This window comes from Populus nigra, chromosome 14 (genome assembly GCF_951802175.1).
Source record: "Populus nigra chromosome 14, ddPopNigr1.1, whole genome shotgun sequence".
Classification (NCBI taxonomy): Eukaryota; Viridiplantae; Streptophyta; class Magnoliopsida; order Malpighiales; family Salicaceae; genus Populus; species Populus nigra.
The window spans coordinates 1,411,081-1,426,407 of NC_084865.1; the positions used below are offsets into that span (position 1 = coordinate 1,411,081).

Genomic DNA, 15,327 nt, shown 5'->3' on the forward strand with positions numbered 1-15,327 from the left:
TATGTTGACGCTTGTGGTGTTGAGAGTTGATGGATTTGTGGTTCATATCAAAGTAATCTTTGACATTTCAAAGGATGACTTGTGAAGTTTAATACGTTGATGAAACTCTCGCATTGAAAAACTAGCTTTTGAGTGTGGTGAGATATCTAAATATGATTTATATTATTTTTTAATATATATATATATATATATATATATATATTCAATTAAAAGTCTTTTGTGCTTAAAACTTATACAAACTCGCACTACCTTATGCTTAATTTTTATCAAATAAATAAGAATGATGACATTCAAATTAATGCTAAGAAGGTTATCATATTGTCTATATGTTGACGCTTGTGGTGCCGAGAGTTGATGGATTTGTGGTTCATATCAAAGTAATCTTTGACATTTCAAAGGATGACTTGTGAAGTTTAATACGCTGATGAAACTCTCACATTGAAAAACTAGCTTTTAGGTGTGGTGAGATATCTAGATATGATTTATATTATTTTTTAATATATATATATATATATATATATATATATTCAATTAAAAGTCTTTTGTGCTTAAAACTTGTACAAACTCGCACTATCTTATGCTTAATTTTTATCAAATAAATAAGAATGATGACATTCAAATTAATGCTAAGAAGGTTATCATATTGTCTATATGTTGACGCTTGTGGTGTTGAGAGTTGATGGATTTGTGGTTTATATAAAAGTAATCTTTGACATTTCAAAGGATGACTTGGTAAGTTTAATATGCTGATGAAACTCTCGCATTGAAAAACTAGCTTTTCAGATGTGGTGAGATATTTAGATATGATTTATATTATTTTTTAATACATATGTTCAATTAAAAACCTTTTGTGCTTAAAACTTGTATAGACTCGCACTTTCTTATGCTTAATTTTTATCAAATAAATAAGGATGATGAGATTCAAATTATTGCTAAGAAGGTTATCATATTGTCTATATGTTGACGCTTGTGGTGTTGAGAGTTGATGGATTTGTGGTTTATATCAAAGTAATCTTTGACATTTCAAAGGATGACTTGGTAAGTTTAATATGCTGATGAAACTCTCGCATTGAAAAACTAGCTTTCAGGTGTGATGGAGTATTTAGATATGATTTATATTAGTTTTTTTAATATATATGTTCAATTAAAAGTCTTTTGTGCTTAAAACTTGTACAGACTCGCACTACTTTATGATTAATTTTTATCAAATAAATAAGGATGATGAGATTCGAATTATTGCTAAGAATGTTATCATATTGTATATGTTGTCGCTTGTGGTGTTGAGAGTTGATGGATTTGTGGTTTATATCAAAGTAATCTTTGACATTTCAAAGGATGACTTGGTAAGTTTAATACGCTGATGAAACTCTCACATTAAAAAACTGGCTTTCAGGTGTGGTGAAGTATTTAGATATGATTTATATTATTTTTTAATATATTTATTCAATTGAAAGTCTTTTGGGCTTAAAACTTGTATAGAATCGCACTTCCTTATGCTTAATTTTTATCAAATAAATAAGGATGATGAGATTCAAATTATTGCTAAGAAGGTTATCATATTGTCTATATGTTGACGCTTGTGGTGTTGAGAGTTGATGGATTTGTGGTTTATATCAAAGTAATCTTTGACATTTCAAAGGATGACTTGGTAAGTTTAATACGCTGATGAAACTCTCACATTAAAAAACTGGCTTTCAGGTGTGGTGAAGTATCTAGATATGATTTATATTATTTTTTAATATATTTGTTCAATTGAAAGTTTTTTGGGCTTAAAACTTGTATAAACTCACACTATCTTATGCTTACTTTTTATCAAATAAATAAAGATGATAAGATTCGAATTATTGCTAAGAAGGTTATCATATTTTCTATATGTTGACGCTTGTGGTGTTGAGAGTTGATGGATTTGTGGTTTTTATCAAAGTAGTATTTGCTTTATTATGGTGACTTTGACATTTCAAAGGATAACATGGTAATTTTAATATGATGATGAAACTTTCATTTTAAAAAACTAGCTTTTGGGTATGGGAAAATATTTAAATATGATTTATATTATTTTTTTAATATATATATTTAATTAAATATTTTTTGGGTTTAAAATTTATACAGATTCATATTAGTTTAATTTTTATAAAATAAATTAAGAAGGTAAGATTTATATTATTTAATATAACTGCTCTAACTGTTGTCTTTAAAGACTTGATGGATTGTTTATGGAATACACACTCTTTCCCCACCCATGGCTAGGCTCCTCTTTGCTGGCTACATAGCCTTACTCCTCCTGCTGCTAGTCTTCCAAAACAGTAACTGCTTTGATACTGATACCAATCTCTGTGCCCCTTCTTCATGTGGCAACCATACTATTAGGTACCCCTTTAGGCTAAACAGTGATCCATTAAACTGTGGAAACCTTTCCTATACCCTCCATTGCGAGAAAAAATACCTCCACAGTTTTGTTTTTAGACTCACGAAAACACTACGTCCAGGCAATCAACAACAACAACTTGACAATCCGAGTGGTTGATGCTGGTGTTAAATTAAATGATTGCTCTTCTCTTCCTAGCTTTTCTTTAACATATGGAAACCTGGATAGTTCCATGAATCCATATACATCGTTTCAATACAAAAGGACAGGGCCGAAATGGGATGCCGATTTCAAGCGTCTCTCATTATCGCAGAAGATTATTTTTATAAACTGTGCAAATCCAGTGAATTCTCCTCTGTACGTAGACACTGGTACTTGCCTTAATGGAGCGGAATCTTCCAATGCTTCCCTCTCAACGCATTCATATGTGAATATTGGTGGCATGAAGGCCTCGGATGTGATGGAACTGTGCAGCTTAGAGAGGATGACGTTTTTGCCAGCCAAGGATTACAAGAACATGTCCTTTAAGGAAATTCACAGTCAGCTGGCATATGGGTTTGAGCTTTCATGGCACAATAGCAGGTGTGGAAGCTGTGCATGCTACATCGATGATTCGAACCGTAAACACTGCATAGGTGGGCAATATATATTGAGTAACAAACTGTTCGTTTTTCTATCTTCAACTTCTCTTAGCATGATTTCCCCATTTCTGAAGCATGTTGTAGTGCTGAGTATCGTACGGTCAGTTCAATCAAGCTATCATAGGCTGCAGATGGTCATATCATTTGTCATAATAATTCTTGGTTTTCTTTTATTCGACGATAAATGATATTTTTATACCAATTTTCAGAAAACTTAGTCAAACAAAACTAAGTTTCGCTTCTTTAATACATTCAGAAAAATTTAATAAAATCTTCTCGATATTAACCTCAAGATTTGAATTCAAAAGGAAAACCAGGATAATTTTGCCAAGTCATTTAATTTGTTTCTTCTCAATTTCTTTCATCTTGTAATAACCTCCGTTATATATTTTCTCAAATCACAAATCTAATCTTTGTAACTCATCTCTTGGTCCAGATGGACTTTCTTGGTCCAGATGGACTTTCTTGGTTCTGGACAACCGTAGGTGAGGATTCTATTTCCCCACTTCATCATGCTTGATTCCGTAATTCCAACTAATTCTTACTATAATATCTCTAATTTGTTTACCTTCTCTGCAGCCGTCCTGCTGTCTGTATCCATGTTCATTGGTAAGAACTTCCCTTATTGATTATTTATATTTTCTTTAAGATAAGATATTGGATCATATTTTATTAGCAGATACAAAATGATAATTCCTAAATGTCTTCTTATGCCAAGTTCTTGGGCTTGGGGGGTTGCCTAATGTCTGAGACATATCTTTTGGTTAAGGGTATGCTTTTCTACAAACCCTAACACCAAACCTAACCCATGTTGTGTATTTAACTTATAATCAGTAAGAAATAATAATGATTTCCGTCTTCGATTTCCCCCCTCAAATTTCACACACAACACTATTTCAGGGGCTAAAATTTATCTTTGGAAGTCCATTTGTGATTGCATTCTTGATCTATAAATGACGACGAAGACATCTATTAGCATATGACACAGTTAAGGAATTCCTACAGACTCATAATAATCTTATGCCAGTCGTGAGGTATTCTTATTCGAAGATTAAGAAGATGACCAGAGGTTTCAAGGAAAAGTTGGGCGAAGATGACCTTGTTACTTGTTAGGTTCTCATTTTCAGGAAGTTTCTGAAGTCACTATAATGTCATGAATTTGTAGAAACAAGAACTTAATAAAGCAAAAAATCCTAGAAAATCAAGGAGCCATAAACACAGAACAGTGAAAAAGAAGACTTGAATCTAAAAATACCTTTTTTTGGTCTGGGCAAGCCATAGCATTCAGTTTCAAGCTCAGAGCTGCGATTTACCCTCAATCTACATTGTTTTCCAGTTTCTTCACAATCTACACAATTGGGATTGGACCAAGACAGGCGGATATCACGTTGAACAGGTAGGTCGTACATCTTGGTACAAGATAATAATAACTCATTGTCATCAATAGATTGTTCCGAATCAACGGCAAGAACGTCATATTGGTGAGTGCTGAGACAAGCGATCCTAAGCGGAGATGTTGCATTATTTAAAGAGCAATTGAAGATGGTAGAATTGTCCTTGGACATCTTAAACTGTATGTGAAACCCGGACGAATAGAAGTTTGAGTGTTGGCTTCGAAGGCAACCTTGGGGATCTGTTGCATAAATAACTTGATTTTTGTAGTCAATCTTATCTATGTAGAGTTTCACTGCACCTGGCAGCTCCAGCACTATTTCGCCCAACTCATTACAAGACAGATCAAAACCAGGATAGCCACTCTGTCCTGGCTGCCTGTCCTTGATCCATAATGGAAATCGGATGTCGAGGCCGTGGTTCCCACAAGATCCTGTGGAATTTAGACTAACTCCAAGTTCTGCAATGAACATGAAATAGAACAAGCATATAGCCTTTTTTGTTGAACCTCTCATCATTGCCTCCTATGGTGATAGAGTTTCGACTTAACAGTGTCTAGATATTGCAGAAACAATAGTAAATTCAGATGGGAGCAGCAAGGGTAACTCTGATACCCTCGTTTTACTTGCCTAGATTAAGCACTCAGAAGTGACCTCTCTTGCGTTCATTGTAGTAGTAGTTCCACGTCAGTAAGGATTATTGCACCCTCACTTTCTTTCCACCTGGGTTGATCTTTGGCTTTTTTCACAAATTATTGCCAAGAAGGTGCTCCAAGGATTATGTTGACGCTTGTGGTGTTGAGAGTTGATGGATTTGTGGTTCATATCAAAGTAATCTTTGCTTCATTATTGTGACTTTGACATCTCAAAGGATGACTTGGTAATTTTAATACGCTGATGGAACTCTCACATTAAAAAATTGTCCTTTAGTTTTTAACTTCTTCTATGTTTCTTTTTTTATAACCAATTTCATTTTAAAAAATATTCAATATATAATTTATATTATTTTTTAATATATTTATTCAATTAAAAATTTTTTAGTCTTAAAATTTATACAAATCCATATTATCTCATATTTAATTTTTATTAAATAAATAAAGATAATGAAATTAGAATTCATAAACTCTTAATCATCAAGAATTTTAATATTATATCAAAATATAAACTCAATTTAAAAATTTAAATTATTAAATTAAATCATAAAATATAATTTATATTATTTTAACGTTACTGCTCTAACTGTTGTCTTTAAAGACCTGATGGATTGTTTATGGACTACACACTATTTCTCCACCCATGGCTAGGCTCCTCTTTGGTGGCTACAGAGCCTTACTGCTCCTGCTGCTAGTCTTCCAAACCAGCAACTGCAAGGATACCAATCTCTGTGCCCCTTCATGTGGAAAACATCCTATTAGCTACCCTTTTAGCCTAGAAAGTGATCCATCTACCTGTGGAAATCTTAATATTAGCCACAACCCCTTTAACTATACCCTCCACTGCGAGAAAAATACCTCCGCAGTTTTGTATTTAGACTCACGAAAATACTACGTGCAGGCTATCAACTACAACAACTTGACAATCCGAGTGGTTGATGCTGGTGTTAAAAAAAATGATTGCTCTTCTCTTCCTGATTTTTCTTTAGCATTTGATAGCCTAGGTGAATCCAGAAGGGCATATACTATTTTTACTTCAACATTTGCAGGCTTTGATTATATGATCAGATTTCCATATACATGGTTTCAATACAGAAAGACAGGGACGAAATGGTTTCCCAAATACAAGCCTCTCCCGTTATCGCAGATGATGATTTTCATAAACTGTGCAAATCCAGTGAATTCTACTCTGTACGTAGACACTGGCACTTGCCTTAATGGAGCAAAATATTCCAATGTTTCTCGCTCGATGCGTTCTTATGTGAATGTTCGTGGCATGAAGGCCTCGGATGTGATGGAACTGTGCAGCTTAGAGAGGATGACGTTGTTGCCAGCCAAGGATTACAAGAACATGTCCTTTAAGGAAATTCACAGTCAGCTGGCATATGGGTTTGAGCTTTCATGGCACAATAGCATGTGTGGAAGCTGTGGATATGGATGCTACATCGATGATTCGTACCATACAAAATGCATAGGTGGGCAATATTGAGTAACAAACTGTTCGTTTTTCTATCTTCAACTTCTCTTTGCTAAGTCATTCATTTGTTTCTTCTCAATTTCTTTCATCTTGTAATGACCTCCGTTATATATTTTCTCAAATCACAAATCTAATCTTTGTAACTGATCTCTTGGTCCAGATCGACTTTCTTGGTTGGAATTAATCGCAGGTGAGGATTCTATCTCCCCACTTCTTCATCCATGTTCATTGGTAAGAACTTCCCTTATTGATTATTTATATTTTTTCAAGCTATGATATTGGATCATATTTTATAATTAGCAGATATAAAATGATAATTCCTAAATGTCTTCTTATGCCTAGTTCTGAGACATACCTTTTGGTTAAGAGTATGCTTTTCTACAAATCATGATGGTCTAGATTTTAGATGATTTTTCAACTAGGCCAAAAAATTCTAACACCAAACCTAACCCATGTTGTGTGTTTATCTTATAATCAATAAGAAATAATCATGATTTCGGTCTTTGATTTCCCCCCTCAAATTTCACACGCAGCACTACTTCAGGGGCCAAAATTTATCTTTGGGAGTCCGTTTGTGATTGCATTCTTGATCTATAAATGGCGACGAAGACATCTATCAGCATATGACACAGTTGAGGAATTCCTACAGACTCATAACAATCTTATGCCAGTCATAAGGTATTCTTATTCGGAGATTAAGAAGATGACTGGAGGTTTCAAGGAAGAGTTGGGCAAAGGAGGTTTTGGTTGCGTGTATAAAGGAAAGCTTCGCAGTGGACATTCTGCAGCGATAAAATTGCTGGGCAAATCCAAGGCTAATGGACAAGATTTCATCAATGAAGTCGCTACTATTGGAAGGATTCGCCACACCAATGTAGTGCAACTAGTTGGTTTTTGTGCTGAGGGATCAAAGTGTGCTCTTGTATATGATTTCATGCCCAATGGATCCCTCAATAATTTCATTTTTTCTCAAGAGAGACCTGTCTCTTTAAGCTGGGAAAAACTGCATGAGATTTCCCTTGGAGTGGCTCGTGGCATCGAATATCTACATCGAGGTTGTGAGATGCAGATCCTATATTTTGACATCAAGCCTCACAACATTCTTCTCGATGAAAACTTCGCTCCGAAAGTTTCTGACTTTGGGCTTGCTAGGTTGTGCCCAGCAAATGAGACCGAGAAATCTCTCACTGCAGCGGGGGGAACGATAGGTTACATGGCACCAGAACTGTTCTACAAGAACATCGGGCGTGTCTCATACAAAGCTGATGTTTATAGCTTTGGAATGTTGCTGTTGGAAATGGCAGGCAAAAGGAAGAATCCGAACGTATTGACAGAGAATTCAAGCCAGATTTACTGGCCAGATTGGGTTCATGACCAAGTCTCTAATGAGAAGGCTATAGAGATTGGAGATGGTGGCACGGAAGAGGAAGAAAAGATAGTCAAGAAGATGATTATTGTAGGGTTGTGGTGTATACAAATGAATCCTCTGAATCGGCCCGCAATGAACAAAGTTGTGGAGATGCTTGAAGGAGACATGAAAAGCCTGCAACTGCCTCCGAGACCTGTTCTAAATCTAGATGAGAAGCCAATGAACACTTGTGGAGAGTCATCTTCCATGTCTGATTATTCTTCGGAATCAGTCAACTTGATCGAAAATGCATATAATTAAGTGATCTGATATGAAATACTCTGCTCATGTGCAGGGGAAGGCTTGTCGCATGAATGATACTAGTTCTTTGATACTTAATACCATTATGATAAACTGTAATCATCCACCTTATTTCCTGGTTGTGTAACTAGCTAAGAGAGTCCTAGTTCGCTTGTTTGGTTTGAACTGATCCGTGTTCTTATCAGATGAAATTTTTACATCAAATCCATCAAAAGTCATAAACCGCTTTGCTAAGCCTTGTTTACACATCCCTTTTAAAAGCAGAGATATAAATTCACAAACTTTGAGTTTCTTTCTCAGTCATGGCACTCGAAATCCACTAACATGGAGTATAGTTATAGTTAATTTTTAAAGTGTTTTTTATTTAAAAATATATTAAAATAATTTTTTTTATTTTTTAAAAATTATTTTTGATATAAGCACATCAAAATATCTAAAAATATTAATAATATATTAATTTAAAATAAAAAAAATTTTAATTTTTTTCAAAAGCACTTTTAAAATAAAAAAAATAAACATTTTAGTTTCACTCTTTTGCATCATTTTCATTGCATCAATGGCTTCTTCTACACACACACACACACACACACACACACACACACACACACACACACACACACTTAAATTTTAAATACAAAGTATTAAATTAAAACCAGTGTAAATATAATAGATGAAGAAAGAAAAATATTATTTTTAAGAATTAAATCATTTATTTTTAAATTCAATATTTCTCTACAAAGTACTAGAAATTAACCTTTATAATAAAAAAAAAGAGAGAAAAGGAAGTTTGAAAACAATAAAAGAGAAGAAGGCAAAGGAACAATTGAAAGTTATGGAAAACACTCCATTTTCATTCCCTATTTATACTAGAATTTAGAATTAAAAGTGGTGCAAAATTAATTAATTCTTATCGTTTATAAACTTTAATTATCAATCATAAAAAATAATCTAAAACTTTCTAGACATAAAAATAAAACTTTCTAGACATAGAAAGATAGAAAGATAATTATTCACATAAATTACTCATAGGCTATCTCAAAAATAATTTTTATAGAACTACCAAGATTAGTCTTCACTATTTATTATTTTTAATTATTCATCATAAAAAATAATCTAATAATTTCTTGACATTAAAAATAAATCTCTTTAAATAAAGAAAGATAATTGCTCAGATAAATTGTTCATATGCTGCCTTAAAAATTATTTAAAGACATACCTTATCCCAACCCAAGTTAAGACAAATTGTTCTTTAAGAAAGCCAGTGTAAATTAAATACAAAGTTCATTTATCCTAAAACCTCCTCGGTAAAAGTTTTATAACCTATAAATATAATTTTAACTCTTAAACTTTTTATTATATAAACTATAAAAAAATCTCTTATTCTTTTTTTTATTATTAATATAAGTGTCCAAGTTAGCTTGCGTGCACCTTGACTATTCCTATGTGTCTTAAAGTTAACGACCATGTAAACTTCTAGTAGCTCTGAGAGGACTCGAACTCATAACAATTGAAAATTAAATTTAAAACCTGACCAATTGACACAAAATCTATTATTTTTTCTATGTAAGGTGAAGGATTCTCGTGTTTATAAAACATATTAACCATAATTTATTTTTTGTTAAAGAATAATTTTTAATAAAGTTTTAATCCTAAAAATTAAAATTAATGATGAACCATGTTTTTAAAATTATAAATTTATAACATATCTAACATGCTAAGTAAATTTATGGGTTGAATTGAATGGCTTGGATTATGTTTCATGAGAGACTAATAAAAGTTAAAAGATTACCCTATGATATTGGGACAGCCATTACCCTCCATGGCTGTCCAAAATACTAATTTAGAGGTAATTATTAAATCAATGTCTTACATCCTCAACACTTCAGTTTAAAATGTTTCTTGTCTAAATTTTTCAGTGCACGTAATTATTCCATGAAAAAAAAGTAAAAAATAGTATATATATATATATATATATATATATATATATATATATATATATATTGAAAGAAAAAAAAAGTTGTAATTTTAAATTCCAAACTAACCCATAATCTATTTGCTAGGCCATTAATCCATTATTATACAGGCGGTCTGTGGATCTAATCGATTTCAAGGTTAGATGAAATTGGGCTCCCAGGAAATTAAAGCCCATACACTTCCAATCATGGTAAAGTCTAATGTACGCCACGTTAGAGAACCAACTACTCATGTACGCCACGTTAGAGAACCAGGAAATTAAAGCCCATATACTTCCAATTATGGTTCAGTCTAATGCACGCCACGTATTGGGATTAAATATTTTGATTTTTTATAACAAAAATTATATATATATATACACACACACACACACACACACTTAATGTATTTTTATGATTTAAAAATTTTAACAAATTAAATAATTTATGAATATATATAATCAAATAAATTAAAAATTATGTACACTAATAAATAAATAAATTGTACAAGACGAAGAAGCGAGAAAAGAATCACAGGGAAGGTAGAAGAAAAAGAGGGTGAAGATGGTGCTATTGGCGATCGCCAGTTCTTCTCCTTCTCTTCTAAAACAAATCGATGTGAGAAAGAGGAGAGGAGGTATGAAACAGGCAGAAACAAAGGAGACATCATTGATTGTGGAAATTGAAGGTTACAAGGCGACTGCCCATCACATCCAGGCTTATGGGAATAGATTGTGGAGATTGGGTATTTAGTTTGGGGAGGTCCGAGAACATGATCAATGGCCAGGTGATTTTCTCTTTATATTTCCATCCTGATTATATTTGATTTTTTTGGTTTGTTGTTGATTTTAGGGTTTCACTAAAAGCTTTTGATCGCTTAATCAAATTCAAGATTCATATCGTTTGTATCAAGTGTTGAAATTAATGATTACAAGTATTTCCTTTCTTCTTGATCATTCATTAGTGACGATTAATTATAAGCTGTTGTGAATTATAGCTTCATTTTATATATATATATATATTAAATCTACGACAACATATAAATATGTTTCCTTCAAGTTCGTTCGAAAGCTAGGTGCTGTTTAATTACAGAGAAAACTCAAATTAACCTCTAAAGTATTACTAAATTCTTCATTTGTCACAAAAATAGAAGTTTAGCATAGCAATTGAATCCTTTCTATCTCCAAGTTTGTTAGTATTTGCTATCAATTCTTCTTTAAATTATTTTTTTTTATTACAAGGAGAGGTTGGAGCCCAAGACCTCTTCAGAAGAGGAAGGGCACTAATGCTAGTTAGAGTTTTAGCTATTTAACGATAAAGTATTAGTTTTTTAGCATAAAATATGCACTTCAACTGAAAACATAATAGTAATGGATACCAAGGAAGAAGTCCCTGGAACTTTAAGTATCTTAAATGCCTCTCATGGAGTGTTAAAAATTGTTTTTTATTAGAAAATATATTAAAATAATATTTTTTATTTTTTAAAAATTATTTTTAATATTAATATATTAAAATGAAATAAAAATACCAAAAAAATAATAGATACTAAGGAAAAAGTACCTAAACTTTAAGTATCTTAAGGCATGTTTTGGAGTTTTAAAAATTATTATTCAAAATATTTTAATATTAGAAAAAATATTAAAATAATATTTTTTATTTTTTAAAAATTATTTTTAATATTAATACATTAAAATAATCTAAAAATACTAAAAAAAAAAAACAACACAACCCCCAGACACACACTATAATAATACACTGCACCATCATAAAGTTCGAGAAATACAATTTAAGAACTCATCTTGCAAGCAAATACAGTTTCATCCCCATATTTTCAATCAAATGCATGCTATTCTTTTATTTGTGTAAAAACCCGCGAATTACTCAGAATCCACTGTAGGCAGCAGCTCCTAGATCACAGCCTTAGCATACTTGTATTCGTTCTCTTTGCAGCTGTGGAGCTAAGAGGATTAGGAGGTGTACTTAACCTGTCTCCTTTCCCTTCCAGCATCTGGACACCGGTTTTCATGGAAGGACGGTCCACTGGGTTCCACTGGATGCACCACAGTCCCACAATGGCCAGAGATCTCAAGGAAAAGTTAGGAGAAGGGGGTTTTGGTTGCGTGTATAAAGAAAAGCTTCGTAATGGGCATTCTGCAGCGATAAAATTGCTGGGCAAATCCAAGGCTAATGGACAAGATTTCATCAATGAAGTTGCTACCATTGGAAGGATTCGCCACACCAATGTAGTGCAACTAGTTGGTTTTTGTGCTGAGGGATCAAAGCGCGCTCTTATATATGATTTCATGCTCAATGGATCTCTCGATAATTTCATTTTTTCTCAAGAAAGATCTGTCTCTTTAAACTGGGGAAAACTGCATGAGATTTCCCTTGGAGTGGCTCATGGCATCGAATATCTACATCGAGGTTGTGAGATGCAGATCCTACATTTTGACATCAAGCCTCACAACATTCTTCTCGATAAAAACTTCGCTCCAAAAGTTTCTGACTTTGGGCTTGCTAGGTTGTGCCCAGCAAATGAGACCGAGAAATCTCTCACTGCAGCAGGGGGAACGATAGGTTACATGGCGCCAGAACTGTTCTACAAGAACATCGGGCGCATCTCATACAAAGCTGATGTTTATAGCTTTGGAATGTTGCTGTTGGAAATGGCAAGCAAAAGGAAGAATCTGAACGCATTGACAGAGAATTCAAGCCAAATTTACTGGCCAGATTGGGTTCATGACCAAGTCTCTAATGAGAAGGCTATAGAGATTAGAGATGGTGGCACGGAAGAGGAAGAAAAGATAGTCAAGAAGATGATTATTGCAGGGTTGTGAAGTATACAAATGAATCCTCTGAATCGCCCTGCAATGAACGAAGTTGTGGAGATGCTTGAAGGTGACATGGAAAGCCTGCAACTACCTCCGAAACCAATTCTATATCTAGATGAGAAGCCAATAAACACTTTCGGAGAGTCATCTTCCATTTCTGATTATTTTCAGAATCAGTCAGCTTGATTGATTGAAAATGCATATAATTAAGTGATCTTGTATGAAATACTCTGCTCATGTGCCAGGGAAGGCTTGTCCCATGAAATTCTTAGATCAAATCTGCATGTGATGGATATTCTTCTTGATTCGTTTTACTATGATTTCAAAAAAGGTATGCTTTAATCCAAGTTTTATATAAAATGTCTGATCTCTCAAGAATTTGATTATGGATATTTGCATCATGACTCAAATCCTGGGTCCATAACCAATAATGCAGGAGTGGTGTCAAAAAACACTCCACTTACACTAAGTCTCAGAACGGACATATCAAAAGAACAAGTTATTTAAAAAAAATATACATCATTTCTTAATCTTTAGAAATATTATATTATTCAAAATTAATGAAATCAAATGATATAGATATACATACTAAGCATATTATCATAAAGTAATGGAGTACATGTCAGATATCAGATGACACCTGAAGGTGACTATATGACACCCGAAGGTGACTATTATGGGAGGATCAATCGCCACAGGCTGATACTTCTCTCACCAGCTAGTTATACAAGAATATTATGTACATATAGGCTAACTACTCTCTATTAGCATGGAGTTACTGAAAAGTCTTATATCAAGACATAATAAATATTCACAGAATCGTCAAAGAAATGTATATCATGTTGAATACATTTTATTTCAACAGAATGTGAGTGTAAATTCAAAAATAAATTAGTAGTCAGAAAATAAAGCAATATATATAAATATTCAAGTGATTAACTAATTGTACTCATCATTTAATGAACATACATATTTATTTATATCATATGCATATTAAAGATTATTCCACTCACTTGGAAAATATAGAGCTAAAAGAAATAGATGAAAGATCCAGAAATCTTATTGAGGATCATTAGGAGAACCTACAACAAATATTCGAAATATACTAAAAAACAATACAAATAAAAGATTTCAATGCATAAATAAAACTAGGCTTAGTCTCCTAAGTTTAGGGACTAAATCAATAATTTTCCAAAATAGAGACCAAAATGTAATTTTACCAAAATTGAAGGACCAAATTGTAAATACATAACCATACTGAAATTTCACCCATAAACCATTCTCAATTTTGTCCAGAACGAATCAGGGACTGAACTGTAATTTTTATAAAATTCAGGGACTAAAATGTAAATTCCAAATATTGAGGGACCAAACTGGAAATATTCCAAATTAATTTTCAAACTGAGATTCATCATCCTTGTCACACCCGACATTAGAGCGTCCCTAAAAGTAACTAGTGAAAAAGAACAGATTTGTGTCATCCTATTCTTGGGGAAAGGTTTTGTTTAAGGAGTTGTCACCTAGTATTATGGTCACTAGGAACCCTAACTGGTTAACAGAGATTCTACAGTACGGGACTGGTTGTGGCTAGAGAAGGTATTAGCACCCCTAGCGCACCCTACCTTAGGTAAGCTGCATTGCTGGTTTTATCTTAAATTGCTAAAAATCTATTGGTTTATACGATGACGGTTTGCGTGTAATATTCCTGACTCTAGCGCCAATGAATATTCAACTACGAATACTTCCAACTCTGGTGTTAGTAAATATTATGTAGCTATAAAAACAAAATAAATTTAAATCAGTGTTTTTTATTCCTGACTCTAGCGTTAGTGAATAAACAAATAAAATAAATTTATTCTTACGCATATACATATAAATTTAAATTAGTATTTTTATTTTTGATTCTAGTGTCAGTGAATAATCCAATAAAATAAATTTATTATTTTTTATGAAAGCACATGTATGTTTTTTTTTTGGGCTGGGTCCAGCCCAGCCCATACAGGCTAGGCTGGACCCAGCCAGCCCAGCCCGGCTTGGTCACTGGCTCAAGCCAGTGACCCGGCTGGGCACTGTTGTAGATCGCATGCATGCGCTGCACAGTGAGAAGGTAATTAAAATTACCTTCGCACAGTGCCAAAACAAATGAAATGCAAGGCGGGGAGAGACGAGGAACGACTTACCTGGTGCAGCGAGGCGTAGCCGAAGACGATGGCACACTGTGTTGGACGAACGATGTTGCCTCCTCTGCTCTGTTTTTCTCTTTTGCTTTCTTTATTTCCTGTTTTGTTCTCTGGCTCTCTCTGTCCTCTCTCTCTCTCTCTCTCTCTCTCTCTCTACTGGTTTCGGTC

The 15,327-nt window shown here is 33.4% G+C and overlaps 4 protein-coding genes across 5 annotated transcripts; 3 read left to right on the forward strand and 1 right to left on the reverse strand.

Annotated features, from left to right (window-relative positions):
- Positions 1–2,136: 2,136 nt before the first annotated feature.
- On the reverse strand, positions 2,137–5,188 carry LOC133673560 (putative RING-H2 finger protein ATL21A). The gene is made up of 2 exons (XM_062094432.1): positions 4,262–5,188; positions 2,137–3,131 (listed from the first exon to the last, which is right to left on the reverse strand). The coding sequence occupies exons 1-2, from the start codon at positions 4,914–4,916 to the stop codon at positions 3,055–3,057; spliced, it is 732 nt and encodes a 243-aa protein (XP_061950416.1). The 5' UTR covers positions 4,917–5,188; the 3' UTR covers positions 2,137–3,054.
- LOC133673561 (uncharacterized) lies at positions 2,598–3,867 on the forward strand. Of its 2 annotated transcripts, none has more exons than XM_062094433.1 (3): positions 2,598–3,000; positions 3,443–3,491; positions 3,586–3,867. In XM_062094433.1, the coding sequence occupies exons 1-3, from the start codon at positions 2,598–2,600 to the stop codon at positions 3,617–3,619; spliced, it is 486 nt and encodes a 161-aa protein (XP_061950417.1). In that variant the 3' UTR covers positions 3,620–3,867. The 2 variants fall into 2 exon arrangements, with proteins under 2 accessions (XP_061950417.1, XP_061950418.1); XM_062094434.1 differs by having other exon boundaries at positions 3,462–3,491.
- A 301-nt stretch (positions 5,189–5,489) lies between the features above and the next one.
- LOC133673555 (LEAF RUST 10 DISEASE-RESISTANCE LOCUS RECEPTOR-LIKE PROTEIN KINASE-like 2.1) lies at positions 5,490–8,361 on the forward strand. The gene is made up of 3 exons (XM_062094424.1): positions 5,490–6,525; positions 6,688–6,717; positions 7,061–8,361. The coding sequence occupies exons 1-3, from the start codon at positions 5,694–5,696 to the stop codon at positions 8,194–8,196; spliced, it is 1,998 nt and encodes a 665-aa protein (XP_061950408.1). The 5' UTR covers positions 5,490–5,693; the 3' UTR covers positions 8,197–8,361.
- Positions 8,362–10,198: 1,837 nt separating this feature from the next.
- Positions 10,199–13,293, forward strand: LOC133673035 (rust resistance kinase Lr10-like). The gene is made up of 2 exons (XM_062093635.1): positions 10,199–10,935; positions 12,154–13,293. Exons 1-2 carry the CDS (start codon positions 10,928–10,930, stop codon positions 12,983–12,985), a joined length of 840 nt encoding a protein of 279 aa, XP_061949619.1. The 5' UTR covers positions 10,199–10,927; the 3' UTR covers positions 12,986–13,293.
- The last annotated feature ends 2,034 nt before the right edge of the window (positions 13,294–15,327 follow it).